Here is a 12,501-nt window from a genome sequence, read left to right as displayed (position 1 = left end):
ATATTTCATTTGTATTCATGCACAATTAAAATAAGCAAAGGATTTCCATTGTTCATTTATTTTAATTGTACATTAATAAAAATGAAATATTAATTAATATTGCTGAGGTATGTATGGATATACATTATTGTACACCCCAACTTTATAGTCATTATTACATTATATACCATATCAAGTGAAAAAGTTAATTTGTAAAAATGATGCATTTCTCAATACTATAACAAAATTTGCACTAGCTTTTGATAACACACATGAAAATCTCCGTTAATAGCCCTGCTTTAATGACGCGTCTTACGTTTGGCCAATGCGCATGCGCCGTGTATTAGAGAACGCGTCTCGGAGACATGAACATCACACTTAATAGCGCTGCTACTTTGACGAACGGACGTTATTTTTAAATCTCATTAGCTTGAAGGATTCCCGTTAATAATAAGAAAAATAAGGTCCATTCCCTATTTCAGGAACGTAACGTTATTAGGTCCAAATTACTGGAGCCCTGAACATCTACCCCGATGTTCTTTATAATTAGTACGGCTGTGTTTTTTTGAAGACGTGACAGAAAGGGAAATAAAATCCCTAAGCGCGAGACACAAGACTAGCAAGAGTCTAGTTTACAGTTATACACACAAAAAAGCTTGTATTGTGAGCAGTAGCATACTTTGTATTTGTAAGTCCCAAAGGAAGTTGTGCATACTTTCAGGTCTGTTACACAAGCTTGCAAGCCGTTATATTGGGAAAATGCCATGTACTTTTGTGCTTAAGCCCAGGACATGACCTTAACAACGAGGCAGAAGAAACAGGAATATACTCTCACATGAGAATTACTACTTACGGTTGCATTAGGCCAATCTCTTGTAAATCTTTTGATAGACAACATCACTTACTGTTCGTCTGGAGGGGAGAGAAGAAAAAAACGATTTATTTTTAAATGTTCTCTTGATATCCTTCAACGTCGGACGTGTACATTACAAGTTAATATTGTAGGTTAGGTTTGAAAAGAGACGAGTAGAAAAAGACAGATTTCAGCCTATTTCATTTATCACCTATGGCTCTAGACACCATTCACAGAACAGTAATTCATTTCAGGTATTAGATTGAAGTCCAGTATCACAAACACTATTAAGTACATTTATAGGGTGGAATTTTTCATGTTCATTTTGTTATATATACTGCTAATACGTAGGCATTTGTTTTATACAGTAGCTAGTCGAAAACGATATTGTAATGGGAAGCCCTGTATTTAGTTTTCAGGATGGTTCTAAGAATTTACAATGTATCTGATCTCAGACGCACTTTTAGAGAGGGTTGGAGATTCATACAATGCATCTGATCTCAGACACACTATTAGAGAGGGTTGGGGTTCCTTACAATGCATCTGATCTCAGACGTGCTATTAGAGAGGGTTGGGGTTCCTTACAATACATCTGATCTCAGATGTGCTATTAGAGAGGGTTGGGGTTCCTTACAATGCATCTGATCTCAGACGCACTTTTAGAGAGGGTTGGGGTTCCTTACAATACATCTGATCTCAGACACGCTATTAGAGAGGGTTGGGGTGTGGGGTTCCTTACAATGCATCTTATCTCAGACATGCTATTAGAGAGGGTTGGGGTTTCTTACAATGCATCTGATCTCAGACGCGCTATTAGAGAGGGTTGGGGTTCCTTACAATGCATCTGATCTCAGACGCGCTATTAGAGAGGGTTGGGGTTTCTTACAATACATCTGATCTCAGACGCGCTATTACAGAGGGTTGGGGTTCCTTACAATGCACCTGATCTCAGACGGTCTTTTAAAGGGGTTTGGGGTTCTGCCGAATTTCACAATAAAATTATAGGGCTCCTTAACCTAAAAAAGGTTATGGCCTTATACTGCTTTATTTGTTCTGCTTTTAGGAACTAGCACGTCAGAGATACAGTATCCAATTTTATTTTTGTATATAGATTTTGGGGGGATTACAGAATAATTCCATCCATTGTAAATAATGTTCTTCCCTGTCTGTTTATTCATAATGTAATACATCAGTTGTGATTTAAAATTAAAACAATAAAACATGGTGCTAAATATTTTGGAGAACTCGTTTTCCTTAATAAAGATGTTCCAAATGGCCCATGCAGAAGATCAAAAGGTGCAATTATTTGGAAGCTACATTAATGAGCTAATTGAGTCTTATTGGATCGTAAAGGGAGCCTTTAGCAGCACAAAAACATCATGTAACTTGTCAAATCTGAGAATAGAACTTTGTATAAATATGGTTGGAATTGTGTCCAGATTTGGAGGAGGTTTCTACCATAATTATCAGTTGAGGTTTTAATCCTCCGGCCTGGGGAAAAAAAAGGATAATCACAAGACTTCCCGTGACTGGGCAGATGTGTCAATCATACGCTGTCCAATAGATAGATAGACCAACGACGAAGACTTAGCGCACAGACAAATAATGGCATATGGTGGTAACGAGTTAAAAAATGACCAATTTAAAAATAATATTTATTCTTACAGCAAATGGGTTTCCCCTTTGTTTTTTCAAAAATATATCTTTGCTTGACAGGATTTTGTTGTCTGTCTTTAAAATTCAGCACCAAGACTTTTTCTTATCTTCACTGCTGAGGAGGAAGAGAATTACACTAGCAACAAAGGGGTTAATACATGACTAATGACACCAATTAGGATCCCATTGGCTTGTTACCAGAAGCTACTGTACGTAAAACAGATTATTCCCAAATTGTAGTGATCCAATTTGGTCTGAATATTGTTCATTTGACACATGGTTTTTGGAAAGAAAAGGTTAACATCAGCCCACAAAATAAATCTAAAACACCCTATCAGTGTAATGGGCATCTGAGGAAAATAATAAATTACCTTTAAAGTAAAATATGTACCTAGTTGTATGTTGTGAAAAAAATGTTTCCCCCAACTCCCTTTTTTCCTAATAAGGCACTTATGTTTATATGTTTGTTTAATGATAGCATCATAATTACTTTGATAGGCCAATAAAAAAAATGTCCCTGTAGATTCAAGGATTGGTAATCAATCGTATCACCACAAGACATTAGCTAAAGATTGTTAAACCCTTCAAAACCTTTGCTTACCACAGAACATTTAATAATGACAAAATGATATAAATATCATTATTTTGGTCTGATTTTAATTTTATTGAAAGTGGTCAGCCACTTCCAGTGAATGTATTAAACATGCCACTGCTGGTTCACTTTTTCCCCAGGGGAAAATACACTTTCATTGACTCTACTTAAGAGGAAAGAATTGATAGTAAGAAATGCAGAGATTGATACATAGTATTACCAATTATAACCGTTTTTAACTACAAAGTATTAGCATAAGGCGTCTATTCTGAAATATTTATTTAGTTTTGCTAGCCTCAACCAGTGGTCCTGTGGGACAGAACCACACCTCTTTCCATTGGACAACTCTACTTCAGCTATTTTTCAATGTCCCTGCCTGATTTTAGGGAGATTGTTGCTATAAGAGAAGATGCTATTGTCAGAAGGCCGTGTTAATCTAATCCCTTTTATTGTTTTAGGGGCAGCCTGGAACAAGAGGGTTTCCTGGATTTCCAGTAAGTGGATTTCTCTCCTGTTTATGCAGTAGCGTTTGTGTCATGTTCTTCAAATGCAAAAGCGTCTGTTAGAGAGAGGCCATTTTTGACATACAGTATTCATTTTAAGAGATAAGTCCCCTAAATGACTAATGGCCTTAAAACATATATCTTTGATTTGCAATGTCTCGCTGCACTGGGTTCAAATGTGTGCTCATACTTTTAAAAAATCAAAACATGGAGTTAATAGAAAAGCATATAGTTCATGTACATTTTAAAGTGTCACAAGATTTCTGCAGAAATATGGATCAATATGAAGCAAAAGGTTAACATTGTGTGCTCATTTCCATGTTGTTACCCAGAATCCCTGGCTGCAATGTAGTCACTGTGCTGTATGCTAAGAGATAATGGTGAGAAGCAGGGTTGCAGACCTGTCTAAGGCCGCGCCTATAGTGCCGTCGATAGCGACAGCGACACGACGGGTGACGTCACCCGTCGGTGTCGCGGGTTTCCTGACATTTGATTGGTTCAACGGCTGTCACATGAGGCGACAGCCCTTGAAAAATCAAATTTTGCTGGCTACCAGTTTTCGCGACAGCAATGCATTTGTTTTCGGGCGACGTCGCATCGCCGGCACTATAAGCGCGGCCTAAGACATGTGTATGTGCTCACAAATTATAATTTTATCTGCACACATGAAAATCTGTAGACCTCTAGTGGACAATGTGGTCTATTGCAAATACATCCAATTTTTAAAGTGAATTTCACATGAGCACATAGTAAAAAAAAGAAAAAAAAACAGCATGTATGGCAAAGTCTTTGCAAAATTCAGCCATCCCAATGACAGGGACAGTCCTGTTCTATGTAAATGGATGTGTGTGTTCAAGCAACAATGCATGATAAATGTTTTAAAACACTGATTCTATCTGCACGTGACATGTGGCCAAGAAAGTAGTGCTAACCACAGCACTTTAGGATAAGTAAGTCAACATGGACAAGCGTGAAGCTGTGTCATCTTCCCTCACTACCAATGGGCTCCTTTTGGTAATAGGAGTGGGCACTTCTGCAATGTGTTCACACAGCAGCACAAACGACATTCCCATAATGAGTTAGGCCGGCATATTTAATTGACCACTTATCTCAAAGTTGTGGCATTGCTGTTTTAACCTCTTAACTGTTTGAGAAGTTAATGACACACTGAAAAACCCCTTCTACCAGTAAAAGAGAGATGAAGAACGGTAATTGTCCTATGAATTTAGAGCAAGCAACAAGATTTATGAGGGACCCTGTGCTCAAACAACAGGTAGGTGCACTCATATGAGAAACGACAGGCATTTAATCACGTTTCTGGACCAACCATCCCTTCATTGTTGTCTGAGTACTAGTTCCCTCGTACTTCTTTTTGTGTTCTACTTTCTGTATCCCAGAGGAGAATTTATTGGGAACCTAGGGACCTTGTTTTTGTTCCTGTGTTTATTTTCTCCAACTGGGGGGATGTGTGTGATCACTAACGCTTTAATATTATTTAAGGGAACGCAAGCACAATAAAGTAATCGTCTATTTTCCTCTTAGGTTTTTCAACTTTAACATACCTTGGATAATGCTTAAAACCATTCACTGACAGCAAGGATGGGGTTAATCATTCTCCACCCTTCTATTAACCCCTATAAAGCAAAGAGAGAGGGCAAGAGTGGTTTCTGTATGTTGCATGATTTCCCGACAATAGAGGGGCAAATCCCAATTTAGTGTAATTTTATTCAGATACAAATTTGTGACATCTTCTGGGTACACGACAGCTCAATGTGTCCAGCGCGTCAAATGTGCAATCTGCAACCATTTATTTTTATTGTTTATTTGTATTTCAGGGCCCAATAGGATTAGACGGCAAGCCAGTAAGTGTCTCATTGATGAGCTAGTTTTTTGGGTCTCTAGAATGTGGAACAAGTCATTTGGGGGCAGCAACATTCTGTAAATATGGACTATACTTTGTAAAGTTCCTACCTTTCTATGCTATATTTATGAGCAAAATCAACGCTTCCAAGGTTATTGCTGCTGGCATTGAGTATCCAAAAAATGTCACTTCTATCTTGGGGTCAGCTGGAGACTATGAAATTCCTCTCCAGAATTAGCACTGTGGCAGTGGTATCTTGTGTTCGTAGGTTTGTTTGTTAAGAAGAATTCCAACCATCTTTCAAAGCATTGCCTTCGCTCTCTTTGCCTGTCTGGCTTTAGACTTCTATGAGGCCCTATGAGGCCATGTAACATTTCCCAGCATAGCTCCCACTAATGCTAATAACGTCAGTCTTAACTCTTTACAATATGCATGAGCCGAGCTTGGGGAGGGGGGATGCAGGCGGGGAGGGGGGATGCGGGCGGGGGGGGGCTAAAATAAAGTGAACTTAGCTATGATTTTATGATGAACTGAATGGCATGCTCTAATTTTACGCAGATGTCTAATTGGTCAGCACTGTCCATTTTCACTGTGTTTATCCCATCTATTAACCTGCATTTGTTTGATACCCATGAACTGTTTTTTATTTTTCTGCCGTTATTATCAATAATTTGTCACTCAATAAAGAAAGCACATTACTCAAGTTTATTAACCATGTGGCAAGGTCGGAATGAGTAGCACAGGCCACCAATTGTACTCCACTGAATTCAGCAAGGCTAAAATAAACAAACCGTTTAATATGAGCGGTGACACTGGATGACCTTGAGATCTGCAGTGTTCCATTCCCCCACCCTGATTCGAAGCGCTTGAAGCCTTTCCTAGCGCTACAGTACTGTTCAGTGTAGAATTACACTGCTTTGGTCTTGTACGAGATGCCATCATTTTACATCACAGTTCCTGATACCGTAGTTCATATTACAGAAAGCCTGATCCACAAGCTTTTAAAATTCCACGTGACCAGCTCTCATTTTTGCCGTTGTAGGGTCATCCCGGTCAGAAAGGGGAAAAGGGAGAGATGGTGAGTATCCATTGTAAACTGCGAACCCATACTGTAGGTTTGGCTGTGATGGAAACATACACTATCTAGAACAGGGGTGGCAAACTCCAGTCCTCGAGGGCCACCAACAGGTCAGGTTTTCAGTCAAAGACTGAGCCACTGATTGAGCCACCTGTGCTGAAGCAGGGACTGATTTCGCCACCTGTGCTGAAGCAGGGATATCCTGAAAGCCTGACCTGTTGGTAGCTCTTGAGGACTGGAGTTGCCCACCCCTGATCTTGAATTAAAGAAAACTATGTCAATTTGACATTGAGAAGATGCTTAAATAAGATTGCTTTTTTCCCCCTTAACCAACAAGATGATTTATAGTTAAAGTAACAAGTAGTAGTGTTTGTGAATAAATTCCTACTCTGTATACAATACAAATGTGTGTATAGAAAGAGGGAGATAAAGTAACTTCTTTTCTATTCATTACTGCTGTGAAGCGCTACTGTATGTACATTAAACGTGCTATATAAATAAAGGTATACATACATGCATTTATTTATTTATTATTTATAAAATGTTTTACCAGGAAGTAATACATTGAGAGTTACCTCTCGTTTTCAAGTATGTCCTGGGCACAGAGTTAAGACAAATAATACATGGTTACAAGTACAGTTACATAATGAGCAGGGTATACATTATATACAAGACATTGCATGCACAGTTAAAGATAATACTGTATATAGTATGGGCGTATGAAACAGTTACAGACCAGATTAAAATGTGTGACAGCCTTAGATTTGAAAGAATTTAGACTGGTGGTGGATGTAAGAGTCTCTGGTAGGTTGTTCCAGTTTTGAGGTGCACGGTAAGAGAATACCCCTGAATAAGTAACTATTAGGAGGTGACCCTGCTCCTGCAGTAAAACAACTTTTGTATTTAGGATAATGTTTTTTTATTATTTTTATTATCTCTTAAAGCTGCAGTTCAGTCAATATCCTGCATGTGTGTTTTTTTTAATAAATCAGTTCTGTAGTAAGAAAAAATACTTTTAGCATTTGCTGTTTTTAAAAAAACAACTTTGAAAGACCACTTTTCTTGTATTCTATTTTAACAGCCATTTGCTAAGGCACTGCCCCTTCATGTCCTGTCACAAGCTCTGGCACACCCATTTGTCAGCCCTGCCCTCCCTCTAGCACTTGTCTGTGCAGGATTGCTCATGAATATTCATGAGCTTCCACTGCCAGTCAAGCAGATTATAAACAAATGCCAGCTTTTAATGTCACCAAATTTCGACCTATCAATACATGGAAAACGAATTGACCTGCAGCTATACTGTTCTTTAGCTAATTAGAGATTGCACACATGAAACTATTGAAGTAAAAAAATAAATGCAAAAAAAAAGACTGAACTGCAGCTTTAAAGGGATGCCATTCAAAGTTGTAGTGGCCTTATTGGTGTAGATTGATTGGACCAACATTTGATTTCTTAATAGATTAAATACATTGCACAGAGGTTTGAAAACCTCACAGGTCTCTTCTACATGTGAACTGTCAAGTGTAGCAGCACCTGGAGTGCTTAAATATTTTGCTAGTTGTACAGTATGTGCACAGTGAACACCTTTGCTTTAAAGCCTCAGTGTACAAGCCACATTACATTATACAGTATATATACTGAGATTACCTGCTGTTAATAACAATCCTTAATGTCATAATGTAGCTTTATTTTACAGAACATCTCTAGAGTTATATTAGTGGAAGTTTGTATATTTAACTAGTGCATCAAGTGTCCCTCTGGTGTGATGAGGTCAGCTCTGCCGTCACCTGATAATAATTTATTGTTTCATGAGTTGTCTAGTTATTTCCTTTTCAATGAATCCGTCTATACCACATGAATTTCCCATTGTAAAGACATATTTTTTTTTTATGTCCTGACCTGTACTTTTTACAACATGGTGCTCACAGGATATTTTATTAATAAATGATGTCCCCGATCGGCTCAGAAATGAGGGTTCTGCAATGCTATTAGCCTCCAGGTTCAGCAGCTGTGTGTGAAATCATTCCATCCCTAATTGCCTGTTTGAGTAACAATCCATCCGCCCTCACCCAAAAACCTTAACAGAAAGAGGTCCCTTTATCAAGAGATGCGCTATTATGTAGAAATTCGATTCACGTTTTTCTCCAACTTCTGGGAACATTCTGAATTTCCAAATATATTTACATTTCTAATATGCTGCACATTGTAGCTGAATTTTCAAATAATTTCCATTGTTTACATTTTTTTTCCATGGATTTTGCACATTTTTCAATTTTCTCCAATTTTAAATGTTTTAAAAAAAAAATTTTTTTACGTTTTTCAATATTCTCAATTTTTTTGTATATTTGATTTTTTTTCCGAAACGCCAACAAATTTGCAAATGTAACCACTTAAAGGAGTTATTTAAAAATATATATATCATTCAGCATTTCATTACTGTGCATCAGTACCAGTCATGTCTATTTGACGTTACAACTAATGTCTACTATTATCTAATATTAAGGTGGCACGAAGTCCTCTAACTAATGACCTGCAGCAAAGACACCGAATTAACAATGTGATGCAGAACCAAGCAAAAATAATAATAATTTTCCCAGCATCTAAACAGGAGCCTGCTACATAACTGTTACACTGGACACCTTGTGAGTTGTTCAAATTGACTGTTGCATTAAGTTAACGACAGGTACCTCTGTTAGCTGCTGCAGATTCGTTTGGTATTTTAACTAATTAGTTTCTTCTTTTTTTTTTAAAGTTATTTTCAAAGAGGGTCAGGAAGTACAGTTTTTATCAACAGGTGGAGGAGACCTGGGGTTTTCAAAGAGGCCAGGTGGTTTGTCAGTAGCGGAATGAGTGACAAGGTTAGGCTGTTTGATGCTGTGCTCTTCTGTAAGCGTGACCTTCACACAGAGTAATATCAGTCCCTTAGAATAACAGACGACATATGAAAGCATCATTACAGACCAGTCTTGGGAAGCCTGGCACTGACTCTAGTTCCTTCCAGGATAGTGTGCACACCTGTGAGTTTTTTGATTTATTGTTTTGCCAGCAGCAGCTGTGATTGTGGTGTGATTTCACGGATATCTAAATTGTGTATTGAGATCTGTACGATTAATAGCCAAAAGGAAATGGCAAATTTTGAGAGACTGTCCTGAAACACATATCTTGCCCTTCTGAAAGGCAAAACAAAGCACTGGATGTAACTTCACCCATTTCCTCTGTATAATTTATCAAATATGACATCTTGCAGATTTATTACACTCACGCTTGACTTGACCTAAACATTTTGGCTTTCCAGAACATCAATTGTACACCATTATTGCAATTATTGTCTGGTGCTGTGTTTATTACATTCCCACCCCTCCAAGACAGTTGTTACTCCTGTTGAACTCTCTTATAGAGTGGCATGGAACATTTGAACTAAGTTGATCTTATTTCTGTTTTGAAATTGCCAGCCGAAAAGAAAATATAGAATACTAAAGGGGTTCTAAGCAGGGTGAAGGAACACATCCATTTGAAGAAACAAGGACTTAATTGCAGCCAGTTTTTAAATGATTTGTGTATCTTGCATCAGTCACCTTAACTGCCTAACGGAGATGGCGGATTGAGATTGCAGAACTGTGTAGTCCACGGGTGTCCAACTCAGACCTCAAGGGCCATCAACAGGCCAGGTTTTATGGATATCCCTGCTTCAGCACAAGTGGCTCAATCAGTGGCTCAGGGACCTGTGCTGAAACATGGGTATCCTTAAAACCTGACCTGTTGGTGACCCTTGAGGACTGGAGTTGGCCACCCCTGACTTGGTCAGTCTGCACATAAAGGTCGTCCTGCTTTGGTCCATAGTGAAGGTGCAGAGATGGGCATTAGATATAAAGAAAGGGGCTTTTGATGTATTATTTATCAGTGTAAAAACTTCTTCTGAAACCTGCATTCTGTATTGTATTCTTTATCATAATATGTAAAACATGTTTTTTATACATATTTTACTGTGCGATTTAACTCTGTAGGTTTCAAAAATTTTCTTTTTTTATTTTAAATGATTCACTCTGTTTTCTGCAATTACCTATATAACTGGATAAGCTAACGAATTTGGCGTTTATTAAGCAATACCATATTACAATATTAAATGATTCGATGGAAAAAAGCTATATATTTGTTACTGCACCACTAATTTGTGCATATTTCTTTTTCACTGGGGTGATTTGAGTTTCAAATGGTCTATAATTCCAGTTGTATTGTTTATAGAGTAGAATTTTACCTAAATCATGTGGATAATGTTTATTTCTAAAATCAAGCCTGAAGTATGAAAGAAGATTATTTGTTCATAAATGAATTGATTTAACTGAAAGCACAGTTGGAGTTTTGAAGCTTGTAACTAATGTTACAAGATGTTTAGACAATTTAACAATGCATTAGTCAATTGGGTCGGACCTTGTCATTTGTGCAAATACGACCTGCTGGCAAACTAAATCTAATTACTAGACAAAACATACTGGTTTGCCATCATAATGTAATGAAAATCATTGCTCTCTTCCTGTGCTTCTATTTAAAAATGATTGATTTATTTCAGAATGCAAATATTTTCATTCCTGATGAGTCTAAACCTTTGACAAGTAATTAGTCTCTTGAGAAAATAACTAAATAAAAAGGTACCTGCTCCTTCCTTAACCTAATGGATATTTTATAATACTGTGTTTGCTTTTCGCTTTTATTTTATGGGTTCAATTGTATTGAAGACAAAGAGGGAATTATGTTCCACAACTTTTGACTGTTACTTTGAGCCTTCAACTGATTAACATTGATCTAAATGTGATCCATCCTTTCTTTTTAAGGCCCCACTTGGTCCCAAAGGAGACCCAGTAAGTATTTCACGTTTTGGTAATCACGGTAATTGATGTCTTTTTAAAATTCACGCTTCCATTATTGCAATCTTTTAAACTACTATTTCTTTTGTGCCAGGGAACTGCAGGACTTAAGGGAGAAAAGGTAAGATGTGCATAAAAAATATGTCTGGAAAAAGCCATGTTGATGGCGAAACGCGTGTCATTACTCTGATGTCATACGTGATGTCAGACACCACGAGGTCTGTGTAGACAAGGGGAAAGCTTAGGTGAACCTGCAGTACACCAAGCTCCCCTGGGGGAATTTAGAACCAGAACTTTCGAGCATCAGCAACATCCAACAGAGTAACTAATAACCATCTCTATCTATCGTATCTATCTTATCTATCGATCTTATCTATCTGTGTATCTAGATAGATAGATAGATCGATAGATAGATCGATAGATAGATCCACCATAACCTAAATAATTCACCCACCATAACCTAAATAAAATATATATATATATATATATATATATATATATATATATATATATATATATATATATATATATAAAATGGGAGAAGCACAGACAAAAAACAAACAGAACAAATGTATGAAATCAATGCAAAAGGGAAACTCACAAGGGAGAAGGAGCAGCGGCTCAGTGAGCAAAGACACTGACTGGCACTGAGTTTGAAGCAGGGGAACCTGGTTAAATTCCTGGTGTCGGCTCCTTGTGACCTTGGGCAAGTCACTTTATCTCCCTGTGCCTCAGGCACCAAAAACATAGATTGTAAGCTCCATGGGGCAGGGACTTGTGCCTGAAAAATGTCTCTGTAAAGCACTACCTAAAACTAGCAGCGTTATACAAGAACAAAACAAAAACATAAGCTTATCTGAAGCAGTCCCTAGTCCATTCCTAGTCTTGTGCATCCGGTCCAGCGCGTGGTGACGATGTCACTCTCCAGCTACATGTCATTGGCTACGGATTCTCAGAAGGGACAAAAAGCTCTCCAATGCATTTCAGCCTAGAATAGATCTATCTTTTTTATCAGTTTTATCTATCTCTCTTAACACGAATTGCCTTTACCCGAAACGTCCCATCTCTCTTCACCACTGTGACATTGTGTAGTATCGGGATAAGCTTTTTGATACTC

General features: G+C 37.8%; 1 protein-coding gene across 1 annotated transcript in view; it reads left to right on the top strand.

The window, feature by feature from the left end:
• COL13A1 (collagen type XIII alpha 1 chain) overlaps positions 1 to 12,501 on the top strand; it is a 122,660-nt gene that overhangs the window by 19,903 nt on the left and 90,256 nt on the right. Inside the window, exons 5-9 of the mRNA XM_075610618.1 lie at positions 3,539 to 3,574; positions 5,419 to 5,445; positions 6,487 to 6,522; positions 11,352 to 11,378; positions 11,479 to 11,505. Coding sequence (XP_075466733.1) covers positions 3,539 to 3,574; positions 5,419 to 5,445; positions 6,487 to 6,522; positions 11,352 to 11,378; positions 11,479 to 11,505 — 153 coding nt within the window. The remainder of the gene's footprint in view (positions 1 to 3,538; positions 3,575 to 5,418; positions 5,446 to 6,486; positions 6,523 to 11,351; positions 11,379 to 11,478; positions 11,506 to 12,501) is intronic.

The sequence above is a fragment of the Ascaphus truei genome, chromosome 8 (genome assembly GCF_040206685.1).
Source record: "Ascaphus truei isolate aAscTru1 chromosome 8, aAscTru1.hap1, whole genome shotgun sequence".
Taxonomy (NCBI): domain Eukaryota; kingdom Metazoa; phylum Chordata; class Amphibia; order Anura; family Ascaphidae; genus Ascaphus; species Ascaphus truei.
The sequence above is the reverse complement of the archived record's forward strand: the minus strand, read 5'-3'. Positions and strand labels throughout refer to the sequence as shown.